Raw genomic sequence first — 19,622 nt, 5'->3', positions numbered from 1 at the left:
AGAAACCAGTTCGCTCGGTCGTTGCCGAATCACAGAAAGATAACTATTGTTCGGCATTTTATTATTATATTTTGTTTGATATAATTGTACCTGCAGAGAGGCAGATCCTGTGCGTTAAAGCTACATGCTGTTCTTCTAATGCTTGTAGACTAACGGATGGAAAACGGGGGAGGGGGAGTTAAAATCGTGCATGTTTCATCCAAGCATCATCTAGGGTTGCCATCTTTTCACTGAAATGTTAGATTAAGATCAAACAAAAATTATCCGACTTCAATCGCATCGATTTTCTACGGAACTAATTACCTCGACTCTCAGTCGTAAATCATGTGTCCAAGTGAGAACCGAACACAGGAACACACTTTTCTTTTTTTAAGTGTGTTAGACGAACACACAAGCCCAGTCACAAATACACATTGATGCACGTGGGAACTCCTTCGTGGCTATGCGGTTCGCGTACGCGCCTTTGCCGTGGGAGACCCGGGTTCGATTCCCGTTGGGAACTCATGTGGTTCGGATTCTCCGTTAATCAGTGGGTCCTGTCTTATATAGCCTCGCTACTGAAAGGGACGTTAAATTCAAAATCAACTCAACTCAACGTTGATGCACGTGTGCACATAATACTTCATCTAAAACAAGTACTTACGCACACTGCGTAACTTCAGGAGTATTTAATACAAATATATTAAATAGCATAGCGTATGGGCACGCAAATTAGGGATTGCCATCTTTTTTTTTTCAGAACCGGAAATTTCACTTTCCGGATTTCGGAAACGTTCCGGAATTCGAAAATTCCGGAATTTAGAAAATTCAGTAATTTTTCCTATTGTTTTTTTTCCCGAAATTCTAAAGTTTTCCGATTTTACTTTCCGGACTGGAATTGGCCATCCCTAAAGCAAATCTACAATGGCTTGTAGGCCTATTTCTCTAAGAAGTAAACCCATCACTACAAAAATCCAGGAGAGAGCAATCCTTCCCTTCCCTGCGGGGGGCCATGACTCCCACTAAGAAACAAAACTGGGAATATGCACACTGAAGACACGTAATAATCGTTCGAAAACCATGGAAAATTTAATCGTACGAAAAAACAAAACCGCCGAAGAGCAAGATTTATCATATAACTATTTATTTCTGAACTTTACAAATAAGATAAATACATAAAAGTTACTTAGAGCTCATTGAGTTATCCACTAACACATACTTTAAAATTTGATTGATAGCTAGTTCCTGTCATAGGGAGTAATTTTCTTGACATAACACAAGAACGTCGAGAAAACTAGGATATGTGGCAACCTTTATCACTATATTGGTTCTATGGCCGCCCAGGTTTTCGAATGAAACGTTACTCCCCCTTCCCTTCCTCTACCTAATCCCATGTTTCAGACAGGAAGACAGTGCATTCAGTTCCATAGCAACGGACACATTCTATCTTCTCTCTTTTTCTTTTTTTTTTCTTTTAATCTCTCGTCTCATGTCGGGCGACCGGAACCATCCAATCCTATAACCACGCCCCAACAATGTCGTCACTTCCCTTCGCCTATCGATCACACACAACTGTTCTTGTTTTCAGTTTCACATATAAGGCAAAGGCAATATAACAAGTAAAACGCCCACGAATTTAGGGCGTGAGCACTCGATGATACATTATCAGCGTGGATGTTAAAAGTTGCTAACATTTTTCTCAAATTGATCACGAACAGGAAAGAATGCGTGTCATGAAAAGAATTGGTTGTTGCTACAGAAGAGTTTCCTAACATTTTTACACTCGCGACATCCTTGTGGTTACTACTGAGATAATTGAGCAGAGTTTTTAGAAATTTTCGTTAATTACTTTGCTCTTCATTTTTTTTAAATTTTATTTTATCCAAGGTTGGGTAAGGGTAGTAGCTTAAACAATTAGCAGTAATCTCTGGTTCGATTGCAAACTATATGAGTTTGTGATAGCACCGTGCCCACACGTTCTCCAGTTTAGTCTTATTCTCATTCACCAATTCTTTCATTACGATTCACTTTTGTTAATTGTCCGTTTTCTTTAGCCTCCCCTCCAGTGTATAACCATGAGACGTACAAAACTACAGATTCATCACGACACACACTGGTCGCAGATATAGAACTACAAAGTGGATCTACCGATCCATCAAATAGTTTCCTCGATTCTTTCCAGATGACAGTTGAAGTCGATAGCTGTTGACACTAGCACCATCTAATGGCATAACAAACGAGGTAACTGCTTGATGAATTTACAGAGCAATACTAATGGTTCCAAGTTAATATGCGACGTCGCCACATAGTGACATTTTGATTCCTCATGGCGGCTGAAGGAGCCCCCAGAGAATATACCATTATCCAGTATTTTCTTTTCATTTTGACCTTAAGAATTGTGCTCTGTTGTCCGTGGCGCCATTTTTTTTTTAGAGCACCCGATATATAGAATAATTAAGGCTTTAAGCTGAAACTTGTTTCTGCCGCGCTTTCTATTTTAGTGTTTAACGGGAGGGGGGGGGGGGGAGAAATCTCATAGAGCTGAAGAGCATCATATAGTTGAATCTAAATTTTCATGCAAAGTTTTCGTGAATCATTTTTGTGTGTGTGTGTGTGTGAAACCTAAAAACTAAAAAAATGATTCCGTACGACAAGCATGCCACCTGAAGTATACAATCATTAGGCTTTTTTATTATTATTATTACTATTATGACTCTAGCAAGATGACAGCACACAATATGGATAATAAGACATAGCTATTAAAAAAAAAAGTCTTATAATTTTAATTTATGTCTACTCATAATATTGTCCAAGGAAAAGACAAATATAGCAAACGAGAGATTACATCATGCTGAAAAAACTTTATGTCTCAGGGTAAATTCTCATGCACAATTTAACAAAAAAACAATGAAAACAAGTTGTTATGGCGCTAAAACTATGTTGTTCATTGCCAACAATATTTGGTTGTTTTTGAGCTACTATATATATATATATATATATATATATATGTGTGTGTGTGTGTGTGTGTGTGTGTGTGTGTGTTTTCCAAAATGTTAGTCAACAGTATTCTCTGAAGTTTCTGCCTCATGCCTTAAAACACTTATAAAACTCTTGCTATAGATAATTTCATCGTTATCTTACGAAAAGTAGGCAATTACTATTTTCTTTTATGTAGATTACTTTCCTTTCACAGAAATTGAATGATGGAAACAGACACAAGAAAACAGTCTCCTGAAAAACTTTTTTTTTTTTTTGACTTACGCTCTTTTGGAATTGAGCTCTTCATACACAGGGCTTATATTGTCTTTTCCAAAGAGTGACCCTAGATACTCGTATAACCGATGCGCATGTCACTTATGTAACATCAGTTATTTATTGGAGAAATAAAAACAACGAACTGACTCATTCACATTATTACGCCTCTGAAGTGTAATGATGGAATTTTCTTCACATAAACAAATGACAGAGGAAAAAAAAAAAAGAAAGAAAGACAATTACATTAACCTTCAGAGACATTCTTAGTACTTTTAAACTTAGAATAAAAGAATCCAGTCAGCTGTTTTAATTATGGGAAGAAAGAAAGAAAAAAAGAAAAAAAAGGGGAGGTATGTACCCGCATTGGAATGTTGACACATCCTATTTACCAGAGACAGATAATAAGCAAACAGTCGCAGATGTGTTTGAGCCTCCACCAAGGACGTACACAAAAAAAGAGAGACAGCACGTCGTCAGCTAATAGAGCAAACCATATTGCTTTTCAAATAATAGCACAAGGACGTTGCGCTTCCTATTCTACCGGAACAGAATAAACAACGACAACGATACTAGGATGATGAAAATGCTTAGCGTCTCTTCATCTCTTGTATTACATTTCACGTTATTATGCTCAACTTAGTGGAAAATATTATATTATATGATGTATATATACAACCTACGGGGAAGATCTATAAACCTACACCCAGTGGCATATACATTATTTGCGGGTTTTAAATTTAAAAATAATAAATATTTACTATAGTGCCTGTGTTCTAAAAGGACTGTAAAATTGACTAATATAGATATAATAAATAAGATTTGTTTTGCAGTTCAAAATGTCAGAAAAACAATTAGGAGTGCAGCTACTTTAATTTATTTTTATAAAGAATAGTTTTACAATAGATGACCTATATTACAATACATGTTTGGGAGGGGAGTAGTTACGGGGGAGGAGGAAGGCGCTTGCTTCCCTCTGGCGTCTTCATCGGCGCTTATGAGTAATGAGATACATTAAAAAAATAGCCATTTGCTCTAAAATTTAATTATAAATACGCATTATCACCCTGACATTTTCTTTTTGTTAGAAATCTACAATGAGAGGACCTTAAGTAACTAGGATCTTTTCCATTAATATAGTAATTTGTGTCTGTATGAACTGCATTCAATTTTTATTCGACGTAGATGATTTACAATACTAAAAGACTGTATTTAATGTTCGGTTTAAATGTTATTGATAACTCTATAGTAAGATTCACAAAACCATGAAGAATGTACTTTCAACTGCTAAGTTAGAAAGTTATTATTGTTGTCCATAGAACAAACAAGATATATGTATTTGTTACCTCATATCTGCAGTTGTAACACTGCAGTGTGTCTGCTTAGCTATACTTTTTCACAACACATGGCACCGTCACGTCACAGCTTACGTTTCATTCACATAGCCCACACGACATAGATTGTCCCACGCCTTAATTCTTACCGCACAGAAAAGAATATTAGTGTTAGACACGGGTAAAAGTGAATCAGAAAAGGTAGGGGGACGGATGACGTCACGCCGTCCCTCGTGCCTATCTTTGCCTATTGTATTTTTAGGAAGTGAAGGGACACCAGAGATATGTTTTGGAAGTGGGGGAACGGTATCATCCCCGTTCCCCCTTACTTTTACCCCTGGTCTTAGTGTCTGAAGTTTGAGGTGGTTCAGATTTTATCTGCATTCTTATCTAACACCGGAAGTTATGAAGGACGGGCCCCTAACTATTAACATAAAAGTTTGAGCCACAACTAGAGATTGAACCCGGTGAAACTGGTGGGTGTACAAAACATTAAAGTCGACTCTAATAAATTACACCATTCCTCACCATACTATATCGCCTTCGAGAGATTGGAAAGCTAATTGAAAAGAGGCTCTTCAACAATTTCGGGTAGGGATAAGGGGGTGTCAAATACTGGCAGGATCTTAGGGGGGTAGATAGCAACAATTCTAACTAGTCTGCACTGGCACAAAAATAATTCGGATGCAATAATGTTTTTCTCTTCCTGTAGCGATGGACTTTTGGGTATCTCAGATCATATAGTTAGTTAGAGAAGATGGAATAAACATTTTCCCCTCTCCCTCCTCGTTGATTCGATGGTACGGAGTAATGCCGATGGCTTTCAAATATAAAATAAATAAATAAACATTTTATATATATATATATATATATATATATACACTGTAAAGAAAAAATAGCGACACCTCAATTCTCAAGCTAACTTACACAGAAAACCATAGTTGCGGCCCGTTAGAAGAGGAATAGAGGGAAATGAAGAGTGGGATAGTTCATTTGTGTCATCTGTGTCACCTGTGGTGTACGACATCGCTTGCCAATTGTTTGTGTATCAGTAATATTTTCGCTAGATGATACTGAATGAGTCTCGTAAATTATTGTAGTGAGAATTCTGCATTGCATTTGTGATGTGTAGGCTGAGGTAATTGGCATTTTATGATTGTTCTTTGCTTTCTCATTGTTTGGATAACGTCAAGTGGCAAAAGTGTTGTTGTGTAGCGTTGTTTGTGCGTGATATTGTTGCTACATGTGGACTGTAAAGAAATAAGATAGGTAAGAAATGTGACTTGGTGCCATGTGAACAAGACATAATTCTTGCTTTGATCAGCTAAGGCAAGATGGAATACTGAAAATCCATCATTCTACGGCAGGAAGAGTAATTCACAAGTGGAAACAGCATAGCAAATCTTCCCTTCGTCAACAGTGTAAAAGAAAAAAGAAAGTATCATCCAGAGCAGATTGCTAAATGAATTCAATAGCACTGCAGATTTAAGGAGTGATTTTCCCAAAAATCGCTTCTGTAGTTTGACATGATCTTGGAACTGCAGTTACACGTACAACTGTATTGTCTTGAATGTATGAAGAGGATATTACAAAGAAGAAACCGCGTAGAAAGTCAAAACTGACAAAACACGGAGGACTTCAACATGTAGTTTTTTAAGTCGATATGCAACTTGGACTTATGACAACTGCAAACACGTCGTTTTCTTTGTTGAAAAGAAGTTTAGAATAGTGGGAAACGATGGTGGTGTGAAGTTGTGGATACGAACAAGCAAGGAACTTGACAAGGATTTTGTTTAAGAGATGCAAATATTCAATTACTGAGTGATTGTATGGGCTTGGTTCACCGTTAAAGACGTCAGAACGACGGATATATGTGAAGAATCGTTTGATGCACGAAAATATCTTCAAATTCTGGTGCGTAAAGTTCTTACAACAGCTACAAATGACTTTTCTGAAGAAACTTTGGACTATTCCTTTTCCAGGACGATAATGCTTCATGTCACCGATCGAAAATCGTTAGTACGTGGTTCAAGAATATGACTATTTAGAGGCTCATGTGGCCTACAAACTCACCTGACATGAATCCTGTTGAAAATTTGTGGATCAATATGAGCAGAAGATTCAATAGACAACTATCTCAAATAGAATGGAATTCAAGGAACAGATAATCCGGATGTTATTCCGTGAAGTCGAGGTTGCATATTGCAATAGCCTTGTTACCAAAGGGCTCCGATGATTCGCTGCACTCCAGAAAGTCCATGGTGCACGTACAAAATACTAGTTTGGTGTATGGCACTTCCCGATGTTTGCACGCAATATGTCTTACCCTTAAGAAATTCAGTTTCTTGTTTTCTGCTATTGTTGTTGATTCTTTTTCAGTTTTATGTATAACTCCTCCTATAAACGATTTTGCTCAAAACACACATAGCTACTTATATATGCATATAAATTCATTAAATTCATGTCAAAAGCCTAAAACTCTGGCGCAAGTATTAAGAATGAACTGCTCATTAGGAATATGCATTGTAATAATATCAGGAATTCATGTAAAAAATCATATTGATTAAAGTACGTTGCAAAAATCATATCCGAGCAAGTGTCGCTATTTTTTCTTTACAGAGTGTATATATATATATATATTTCTATTAAGCTATCCGATTTCCTCAATGGAAATAAACGTCGTTTGCCAGGGAATTATGTCACCGAATAACTCTGTTGTTATGAATCAATATAACTTGTTCCATTACTTATTTAGCTGTTATCCAATTGCTTCTTGTGGTCATTCTCGGAAAATGAGTGAATAATACTATACATGAATGGTGTGATATGATACAGTTGAATTGTATACGATCATGAAACTGTAGAGGCAAGAACGCATGTTAACTAACGGGTTCAATATGTGAATATGTTACAACTCTATCAGTGGCTCGAAAAGTATTTGGACCGATTTCAATTAAAAGTTATTAGTGTTTTCTCTGAAATTTTTGGTTACAGTGTGACAGACAATAGATAACCTAACATACCAGGAATCTCAGCAAGAGCACAAAAGAAGAAGATATTCAATTACCGTACTCGTCCCTGTCCTTGAATTACACTGCCAAACATTTACATTAAATTCGTAAATTCCACTGCATTTTTTTTAAAAATTTCTTTCTTTGCACCGTTGGTTGATCAACCACAATGCTATTGTCTTTCCTGTTACATTTTGGAAATGTCATCCCCAAGAACTTTTTATTACCAGTAATGTCCTATTATACCATTATACGTAACTGCCACTCCTGGTTTTATATACCCTATAAATTGCTACCATTTACAGGGTGGTCCAAAAGTATACAAACACCCTAATAAGTAGTGAACACTGCAAAATATACAAAAGTATTTCTGCCACTTCCGATTTGATTAAAGGATACCTATTCTTAGAACACGTAATCGATTTCAACAAACCGTTTCGCGGTATCCCATCCTTTTTGCTCTATGTAGAGCAATATTGAAGTGTAAAGTTGAAGGCTTTTGTAACTTCCGATTTTAATAGAAAGTTACGGATAGTGATGAAAAGTGTTCTTGGGACGCTTAATCGACTTCAAACTCACGCTTTTGACTATCTATTACCCTTTATAATAAAGAGCCCCCCTGAGTTATATACTCAATAGCAACCTTTCCCAACCTGGGGTCCGCGAGACCAACTCAGGGGGGTCTACAATCAATCTGAGAAAGGTACACGCAATGGTGAGAAATACACCATTTTACATTAAATGATCGAGTTAATAAAGACAAGTCAATTTGTATGAGAACTGATATTTAACTTACAAGAAGTTGCTTATACTCCAAAGGCATTGTTTTCTTCTGACAGAGCCAAAAAGCCTGTAGGGACTGATGTACGGGTTTGTAAAATATCTTCAAACGAAAATCTTCTTTGACACAATAGCGACAAAGGTAACATATGAAGTTAATACTTTAATTTTTTTTCTTTCAGAAAAATACTTTTTTCTATACTTGATGGGTAGGCTATTGTGCTTTAGTTTTGTTTACGTACTGGATTTATTTATTTATTTGCAACATCTTAGTCAAGTTGTGTGGCCCTAGGTTTGAAAATCCAGGACCACCCGATTAGGGAGTATGCATCATACCACTCTAACATAATTACCCCACTGCAAGGTTGGGAAAGGCTGCTCTATAGCGATCAATGTTAAAGCAGGAAGGTCCATTTCTATCACTTCCGATTTGAATATTATTCCCATCAGTCAGTTCCGAACTTTTGATTATCTACATTCTGGCAAAAATTGATGGTAAACCATAAAGTACTTTTTGAAATGTCTTCCGGACGGATGAATACAAGGACAGAATAAAGATAAAAAGGAATGTTACACCCACATAGTTGCGCAACGGCTATTTGGACAGTAATATGCAGTTTTTAAGCAGGTATTACACAGAAAGTCCCCTGTAGATGGCACTAGTAAAAATCTAACTGTAGGTCTCAAATAGAATTCTCAGAAACTAAAATTTTTTTGGGTTAAGTGCTGTATTGCCGGACCAATTTACCGGGTGAATTGGATAATTTATTTCAGTTTGTAAGGAAGAATGAGTGAATGTCAGGTAAGGGGAATAGTAAAAGTTAAGAAAATGGTTTTATTTCTTGGTTGTTTTTGACGTTGTTGTATGTGGAGGCGGATGGACTATTTCGTGGAGACGTACCCTTGTTTTACTATACGGATCCATAGATTGTAAAATGTACAGAAAAATTTGGGCAAGTCTTTTATTTGTTCATTTCATGTCGAGAACAGAACCCAACCATCCCTTGCGGGGCTTCTAATCCGTTCCTACTACTACTACTTATACTATGAATCCATATAGTAATACTACACGCCTAACTTAATCTAACGTAACTTAATGTTTTCCAACCAAATTTAACCGAATGCAGTACATTTTCGTACTTTTTCAAATTAGTCCAGCGATACAGCACTAATGCCATTTTTTTTTTCGAAATTAAGCTTTTAATTGCATTCCCACAATTAAATTTTGAATAATAAAGCACATTTCTCCCAACCCGTTATTGCTTTCCTTTTAGATAAATTGTCATCTGATGGCAATTCTATAAAATACGTTAAAAGCCTATGATCACAGCGCTAGTCATCTGGATTATCTATGGTGCGACCGACTATGCAAATTTACAATAAATAAACAAATACGAACATACACTGACATCGGAAGTTGACACTTCTAAACAAAACATATAAACACAACAAAAGGGGCACTTACCGATAAATTCGATTGCTTTGGGAAAAAACGTAGCAAGGTTTTGACTCCAATGGTCTGTAATGGGAATCTGCATATATTTGATGGATCCTGTGTCCTCAAACACATTCGGAAGATCCGGCGTAACGTTCAATATATACTGAAAAAAAAGACAAAATAAATTTGATATCCTTGAGAAAATTTAACTATAACCGTATGCTACATATCGTATTACTTCAAGAATAATTTTATAAAATAAAATGATTGAAAATCAACGCTGGCATACTGTATTGCTAACAATGGTGTACGTAAAAAGGTTGGGGGGGGATCGGGGTTTCACGAAGTATAGTGTACTTTATGGAGAAACAATCTAAACATTATGTGAAATATTTTCTTTTAAAATGAGATGGGGTCTTTAAAATGCTAGTATGGAAGAAAAAAATAGAAAGATGCATTGAAGAAAAGTTGAAAAATGGGATAGAAGAGTGAAGTTTGAGATAATCGTACAATAAATAAATAAAATAACTTGAATTCTGTACTAAGAAAAAAATCTGAGAAATGACCGAATATAAAAGAAAAAGAAGAATTACACAATTGTATATTAGGCATTAAAATTTAAAGTCTGGACATCTATACCCGTAATTCTTTGACTGATGACACTCTACTGAACGCAATAGACATCGCTACACACTTAAATCACGTCCTGTGCGATTAATCAACATTATATATACACACAGATATATCTAACTCAAGTGCCTCAAAACCTATTTTCACTTACCATTAAAGGCTTTCTGGTAAAATAAAATGTCGTAGACAGTCTACACTTACAGACCTCCTGTAACATCTATTTTTAATTTCTAAAATTTTGCGATATAACCCCATGGCGACACATCTCTTAGGAATCACTGATATATACCTTAAGAGAGGTTAAGTGATGAGTCAAATGGATTGGAACTTTTCTATCTGTAGGACTTGATCCAGCCAGCGGGTACTGATACTGTGCCAATAGGAGAAAATTAAAGTTTAATTGTCCGATAGCAACTTAATATCTCCTCTGTCATTTCCTCCGCTAATTTAACACTTACTTGTTGGTTCATATACAAGTTTCTTATGAGTCTTCAATATTTCTATTTCAACCCAACACTATTTAGCAGTTCCAACAACAATTCCCAATTCACGTGGTCAAAAGCCTTTTCCAGATCAATAAATACAACACACCCCTTTTTTCCTTTTTCTATAAACCTCTCACCGATCACCCTTAATAATCCAATTGCATTTCTTGTGCCCTTACTTCTCCTGAACTCGAATTGTTCCTACTGAACTTTTTCCATTTGTTTTTCCATATAATTTTCTGTTCGTTATTCTAAGCAATATATTTGCTGCACGCGATATGAGACTAACAGTTCTATCATCCTCACATCTCTCTGGGTTCGATTTCTTAGCCGTCAGTATCATGATCTTCATCTGGAAGATTTTTTTTTTTCCTTTTTGGGCACTCTCTTGTTTCATATATTTCATTCCAGAGTCGGAATAATTCTTTCTTGCCCTTGTCTCAGATATTCTTAATGGATTCAAGTGGTATATTATCTATGCCGGTTGCCTTTCCATTCCTAATCTCGAATGTAGATTTTCATTCATCCCGAAGAATACTAAGCTCTTTATCATCCTCGCTTACTTCATTTTCTACTTCAACATCTAGGCCACACGGTCTATCCTTACTCTTTAGTCCTCAACATGTTCTTTCATCTTCCGAAGACTTCATTTCTCTCGCTGACTACCTTTCCATCCTTATTTTCTACTGCCATCGTAATATCCCCTTGTTTCCTCCGAAATTCCATAGATTTCACCTCCTTGTACATTTCTTCATATTTCCTAACTCTGATTCTTCTGTGTTCTTCTACAAGCATTTTCTTTTGTAGAACTTTTCCCTTAATCTGTCTGTTTTCCTCTGTAATTCGTTGTTGAACTTCCTGTGCATCTTTCTGCTCTCTTTTGTATCAATCTATTTCCATGTCTTTCTTTCCCTCTCTTTCTGCAACACCTGTCCTGAAAATCATGGTTTCTTAGCCGTTTTGTCAGTCCACTGTTGGCACACGGTTAATATGATACTAAAGAGGTTACTATACGAGGGCTGCACTAAACGTTTCACGAATTTAGTATTGGGGAACCTGCAATACGTTGGAAATTGTTATATGTATTTATGAAGTATGATATACAGTATGTTCAATATACACGTTGCTTCTCTACTAACAATGATTGCTTTTTGCTTTGCAGGAACAGTTTGAAAGTGTGGGAAAAATAGACTTGACCAAAAAGTATTTTCGCGCAATCAGTGATTATAACTTTCAACACGGTTTAACACTAAAAGAACGTGTCACTCGAATGAGTGCTACGTTTGGTGATGAAGCCCCATCTAAAACAACCATTTATCATAGGTTTCTGGAATTTAGATTTCACCGCAAAGTTTGTGAAGTTCGCCCAGCAACAGTCATAATGCAAGAAAACATCCGACATTGCATGTGAGCTAATTAAATGTTATTGACATGTGACAAACCGTGAAATTCAGGCACATTTAGGTATGAGTCAAATACAATTATTTATCTCTAAAGAAGCTATGTCTCGTTGGGTCCCCACAATTTTACTCGAGAGCAAAAGACGCTCGTGTGATGTGGTGCAATACTATGCTCAACCGGTTCAAATCAGGAGTGTCACATCTTGCCCTTGTATTTGCATACAACTTCTCATGCTTTTGCATTGATAATTACCTGAAACTGCTTTCAATAATTCACTGTTTATTTTCAAAGTATTCGCGAAACTGATATCAAACATATTGGATTCAATCTATTCATGGATAAATATTTTCACGTAAGTAGAAGGTAAATTAGTATCCCTTAAGTACAAAAAAATTGCCAAATCCAATAACTACTACACGTATTTTTATCTTGAGTATTGACGAGAATTTTCGGTACAAATGAATTAACTTGAAAACCTGTGGCATTACTATGAAACGCACAATTGTCCCAAAAATCCAAGACACGTGGTAATCCTGCATATGTTTTCAAATATTTCTATCAGTACTCAAAGTTTTGTAAGCAGAATCCCTAACTACGGGTAGATATACAGGGCGACTGAAAAAGACGTAGTTACTCAAGTATGATCATATAGTTGGGCACTTACCTGGATTTGATGCCTCTGTAATGCCTCACTATCCTCAGAATTGGCGGCATTCCCTAAGAAAAGGAAAGGAAGAATTTCAACAGGAAAATCCCTGTCCTCATCAAGACCCAATGAGGAATCACAACGATCCTCTTCATCCGAACTACCAGACGCCGAAGCAGACGCTGACCCTGAACCAGAACTAGAGATCCGTAGGCTGCGAAGGCCCATAAGAGGAACTACGTCCGACGCGTCACTTTCACACCACTCCGGGTAATTACTACGAAACCCCGAAAAACCACCTGCAACGAAAAAAATAACAGTGATTTACAACTTTTGTCATATGAATATAGAGTGACTATATACATACATCATAAATAGCATCACTGGATATATTCTTGACAAAATTGATATTTACATGTAACCAAAGAGTTAAACGCAAATAAATGTATCTCAAATGTATTACAAATTAAGATACGAAGATAGATATAATTCCAGTAATTTCATTATTAAATGTATTTTCATTATTAAACTATGGGCACTAATCATCTTAGTACCCACTTGCGGCTCTTGAAGGAAGTCATATAGATAAATAATAAATTTTATCGCTAAAAACTAAGGGAAGAAAATATACCTAATTTACTAATATTTGTGTACAGTTGTGTGAAGTTTACTTTCCTTTGCTCTTAGCGATAAAATTTAAATTTGTACCCGAGTCACCTCCCAAGAGCCACCACTTTTAGGGCCATACAAATACAAATCTAAAAGAAGGGATAAGGGGTCGAAATTCACATTGGATACAATGGCACTCGATAATATTTGCAATTTGCAAAATAGCACTAATGGGTCTCTTGACTTCTCCCGCTTAACCAAATCCTGGATCAACACAAACGCAAGAGTTGCAAAGGCCCGAAACAAACTGCATTTTGATTGGATTTTTTTTAATCCAACCCAAATGAAGAAGTAACAGTTTGTTCCATCTAGCTTTTTATTATTACAGTAGTTTCTTTTCATATTATATATACATAGCCAGACACACACAAAATGTAACTGCAGTATTCTGAAGAAAGAAAACATTTCCTATTGGAAAGAAAGAAAGTAAAGGAACGAAGTAGACAGCGACATCTTTTGCGAAGGGTATAATCAACACTATAGTAATATACTAATAGAACTCTATATCAGAGCTTTCTCGTGGCTATAAGGTCAGCATATGTGTCTTTGGCGCAGGAAGCGTGCTTTCGATTGCCGGTAGGAACTTATGTGGTTCAGATACTATGTTGAGCTGTAGTCCACGTCTCATATGCTCCTAAAAGAGATGTTAAACTCAAATCAAACCAAAATCTACATCAGTAGAGAATCATCCTCTTACTATGACAATGTTGGCTGTTAAAAATATCAGTGAATTATTCTTCTTTCTAAAATCTTATAGATGGCAGAACATAACCAAGATTTAAAACCACGTTCAAAACATGCTCTATGCCATAAAAGACAGCTTTCTAGTGTATAGCCGCTCGCTGTCAATACAAGGATTGAAACGTTAGCACCGAATTATGCTGCTGCAGTAATGGAAAGGTTAACGCAAGAAAAAGGTTGAATTATGAACAACCAAGTTACAGATAAGGAATATTAAACAAGGAACCCCTCAAGGATCAGTTTTGGGTCCAAATGTTTCAAGAACTTAATTACATTTTATGTGAAGCAGAAGATAACTTTATATTGCATTATATAAGTTTTAAAATTCGATCCGATATTCTAAAGTTTATATTTTAAACATAGTGCCATAAAATAACAATAAAGATAGAAGTCTTAAATTCATGGTAGCCTCAACTGCCATGTCAGATTAACAACACACTCGAAACGGCAGTTCATTCCTTTATATTATACAAACAAAACTCAGGGCTCTCAAGCAGAATATTTCAAGCTCGTGGGATTATTTTCTCAAAATAAGAACTTGATGTAAGCATGCTGTAATAATGAATAATCTATGGAGAATGTGGTATAGCAAATAGTCTGTGAAGAGTATGAGAGTACTGTCAATAGTCTGTGATGGGGCTCGAGGATGGCCGGCTTGGGCATGAGTCAAGAGTTCGATGTGAGCAAGAATGAAGTTGGAGTATGCAAGTGGGCATGCCATAAGTACTGTGAAGAATATTATTTAGTATCATGGGAATAATAATTTGAAAAGTACATTTGAAATTTGTGTGCATGTACTCGTATCTGTAAATAAAGAGTAGCGTAGTTTGGAACTAATTTTTAATAGTAAAAGTCATAGCGGTATACCACATGCATTCATTTATACCAAATCAAAAATGTTGCCGTGCCTTTAGGTCTTTCTTTGTTACAGGTAATATTTTCTGGTAACACAGTATCATTACAGGTAATACAATAACAATTTCTTCCTTTTAAGATCGATAATCCATACAACACGAACAAAAGGTTAGGATATATGACAAAATTTCAAACAAACTAAGCAGTATCAACTTGAAAGCCAACCACAAATCGAACTTAAAAACACAAAATGATGTACCGTAACCATCTTCCTTAATTGTAGAATCTCTTACATGAAACAAGTTGGTCGTTGGATGAAAGTAAAATGTGAAATATTCATAATTTTCTCATAAATATGTTTTATCTTTTCTGGTATCTGTTTTTCCTTTCTGTGATGTACACATTTATTGCGATTTCAAAAATCCTTAGAATTAACTAACTGTTTAAAACTATTCAACCTCTCGTTAGAAGAACTGCTCATTTCAGTTTCTTCATTTACAATAATACGATATGTGGGTTTATGATACATTTAGTAAATATTTAATAGTTCAATATCAAAGGTGTTAGCGTTTAATAGTTGCTATAATCTGTACTAACGTTAAGTTTAAACTAGAAAGTGTATCAAATGGCTAATGTAGCATTTGCTTCTATTACCTCTACTTGTCTACCTTTGAGTGCACGCGACATATTACATTAAACTATCTCGAGCATACTGCATTTAAAATAAGATGAAATTTCTAGTTTAACTTTCCAAGTTTTTAATCCTTAGATTAAAAGAGAAGTATTATTAATATAGTGAATGAATGTGATTTAACTAGTAGAAGGAAAATGCAGAGAAAAACGGAAAACCCTGATAAAACCCATGAACACGATGTCGTCCACTACACAGCCTTGGATTAAATCAGAAATTTTTCGCAAGGGTGCCGATCCTGGGGGGCCTGCCCCCCCCCCAAATGCTCATGTGGGCTCATCATGTATTTTTTATTGTTATATGTATATTTTATGAATATACAATATTTGGCATAATTTGAATTAAATTTGTCTTAAAATCCTCATATATATGCCTTCTTAGACCCTTGTCTGCAACCAAACACATATCTGAGGTGGGGCTCCTCCAAGTTAGAAAAATCGGCGCCTTTGATCCCTCGCACCAAAGGTGAGCACTCTACTACTACGTTACCGTTCTCAATACATTATAATTAGAGTCATTCGTGTTGAATACATTAATTAATAATGAATATAATTCCTTAATATAAATTACCGGATGTAAAGTTCAAGATTCCTTTCATTAAAAGATCCAAGCTGCACCTCACGCAATTTGGCCACTCTACATATATAAGACCATAATTGAGGTGCTATTCTCAGAAATTGCATCATTTTAACATACAAACTGAGGAGAAATTATTAACTATAAAGTAGAATGCAATTATTTAATCAAGTAGCAAACGTCTCCAAATATGTTACTGCAAGCAATATTTTGAGTTTCTCTTTTTGCGTCTTTTATATAGAATATATCTGAATTCGAAGTATCGCACGGAATTCGAACAGTTCATATGGGCATTCCTTTCTGGGATAAATATTAAAAACTTGAATACTTGTCTAATTATTTTAAATGGAAAGCCTAAATGCAAAATGTTATGTCTCTAAACTTAAGGGATTTCGAGATACATATTATTATAATAATTCCAACCTCCATTTTCCCCTTCCACGTCGAATTTCCAAAAATCTTTCCTTCGTGGCATCTTATGTCAAAATCTATTATCCAAATCTTATGCTTCTCCTAAGCGTTGACCAGTCTGTCAGCCAAGATTTCTTTTGTATAGACATTTCTGTGGGAAAGAAGGAAGGGTGCATACAGATTCATTTAAGAACAATTTGGCTTTTTTTTTTTTTTTTTTTACACGTGTAAAATCTCATCAATTCTATTAATTTTCATTAGCTTTAATGCACTATACAAACTAATGCAGCGGAATAAACCTGTACTGACTACGAGTGGCCTTGACAAAGAACTTCTCCAGAGACCCAGCTGGGTCACAGCAACCCTCTTTCCCCATCCTCCTGAAACGCACGTGTGGGCGTCCACCACCTCTTACCCCGAACTTCTCTTGTTCAATCTATCTCCATGGTGATGGTTTGTCTTTGCGCTGGAACCTCTCCTAGGCAACGCGCCCGTGTGCTTTACAAAACAACCATTAAAAGAAGAAAACGCCAACTTTATTCCTGCCTACTTACTTTAACAATTTGTTATGTTCTGACAAAACACAAATAAGTAAATTACATCAAAACTTTTCACATACCGGAAAGTTTTCACACAAATACCGTCAGTCAAATGATAATACTACAAAACTTTTGTAACTAAAATGCTAATGCAAGCAATGTAACATTTACTGAATTTTAAGCTCGGATGGCTGAAGGTCAAGGTAAACCCACGCTTAGCTCTGCACTTGGATCAACTAAGTAAAAGGTACGGGCCACCGTACTAAATTTTCAGCTTCCATATCTCAAATCGAATCATGTCACGGTGGATTTATTACGGAAACATTTATTTACAAAATTATAATACGCAATTTTGGAAAGCTTTTAGAAGAAAACTCAATCCTAAAAGTAAACTGTCTCCTTATGAAATTGGTTATGCCATATTGTAAAGATGTAATAAAACGTTTATATACGAAATACGATCAATATCGAATATACTGTAAGTACTTATTAAAAAAAAAAAAGGCCGACAAGAGCCCCACCTCTAAGAGTAAGCTATCGCTTGTGAATTTTTCAATGAGAAATTACTTACACCATATTGTAGAAATGTTAATTAAACATATATTTACGAAATATGAACAAAAACGATTTTTTTCTCTTCTTATCTCTCCTGCACGTTGAATACATTATATACATAACTTCAATTTCTCTAGATATGTGAAACTATTATGTTTGTTTACATTCTATCACAAAACAGAGATCTCAGAACTAGCAAAAATGTTCTCGTGTTATTGCGAGCAAAGTTTCTCCTCCAGAGTCTTTCATATAGAATTCGACTGAGGTCGTAATCTCGCACAAAATTCGACCACCGTCTATAGCCATCTTTGTGAACCATCTCAACCCCCATTTTTTTTTTTTTTTTTTTTTTATTCCTTTTAGGTCAAGTATGAAGAAACTCGGAATCTGTTTAACTATTATAAATGGAAAGCCCCAATACCAAATTTAATAACTCCAACTTTAATGGATTCCGAGATAAAGACATCTTATTGAAGTAACAGCAAAGCCTACGCCTTTTTCTTCCGATTTCTTTTCTATCTTCTCAGTCAAATATCTAAAAACGCTTAACCTTCGTAGCACAAAGGCTACAAGTTACGTTAAGCACCCAGGAAGGGTGCAGGTGCACCCCATATGAAAATAGTTTAATACTTATGTAACACTGTGCTTATGCTTTATAATTACTCTTGAAATTAACAAATAAATGCAATTAACATATTTTAGCGTTTTTAAATTATATTTAAGCGCTTGCATTGTATAAATTTATGCACAAGTAAATACGGAAGCAGTGCATAAAAATTGAAGCTGAAGTGCATGCGCACTCTCCCTTGGTGCTACGAGGGTTAAATAAGTGATTAACTGTTTTCAAGTCCAAATCCCAAATTTCATGCCTCTAACCTTAAGAGATTCCGAGATATGATAATAATGGTAACTCCTATCCTTCTTTCCATGTTTGTTTTTAAAGAAACTTTCCTTAGCAGTGTCTTGCATCATATACTGTCCACATTTCAAATTTTTAGCTTAAGCAGTCTGGCCTAAGGTGTCAGTCAGTCAGTCAGTCACGATACGAACCAGCTATTCAAAATCACTATATTTATTTATAAAATGTATCTGACGCAATATAGAATTGATGGTACGTTATTATTTCAGGATTCTCTTGAATTACAGTAGTAAAAAATACATAATCTAAATGAGTAAATAAGAATGGTACTGATGGTAGCGAGACCGAGATCGAGACAGAATATTGTAAACCGAAACGAGACCTAGACCCAATATATATCGAGATTTAACAGAAACAGATATTTGTATTTCGACACGATACAGAGACGATACAAAGCTCACTCTTGAATGTTGTAGCCTACCCAAGTTTTCATAATAATAATAATAATAATAATAATAATAATAATAATAATAATAATAATAATAATAATAATAATAATAATAATAATAATAATAATAATAAAGAATTGTAACATGGGATCTAATGTGAAACATTGTAATAGTGCTCTACGAAAATATGAACGGCATCGCTTGTTAAATTAACAAATACTAAGTGCCAATCAGCCTCACTGCTTCAAGGTTTTGTGCAAATGTCGATTTACAGCAGAATAGCAACTTTTCTTAGCAGACTGAGGTGAGAAAGGTAAGACA

General features: G+C 35.5%; 1 protein-coding gene across 1 annotated transcript in view; it reads right to left on the bottom strand.

Annotated features, from left to right (window-relative positions):
• The window catches only part of LOC145673233 (dual specificity protein phosphatase Mpk3-like), a 95,754-nt gene that overhangs the window by 52,126 nt on the left and 24,006 nt on the right, over positions 1-19,622 (bottom strand). Inside the window, exons 2-3 of the mRNA XM_081742729.1 lie at positions 12,975-13,255; positions 9,822-9,957 (exon numbers count right to left, since the gene is read on the bottom strand). Coding sequence (XP_081598855.1) covers positions 9,822-9,957; positions 12,975-13,255 — 417 coding nt within the window. The remainder of the gene's footprint in view (positions 1-9,821; positions 9,958-12,974; positions 13,256-19,622) is intronic.

Source organism: Thermobia domestica, chromosome 16 (assembly GCF_964235325.1).
Source record: "Thermobia domestica chromosome 16, izTheDome1.hap1.1, whole genome shotgun sequence".
NCBI lineage: Eukaryota > Metazoa > Arthropoda > Insecta > Zygentoma > Lepismatidae > Thermobia > Thermobia domestica.
This window is presented reverse-complemented; position numbering and strand designations above follow the sequence as displayed.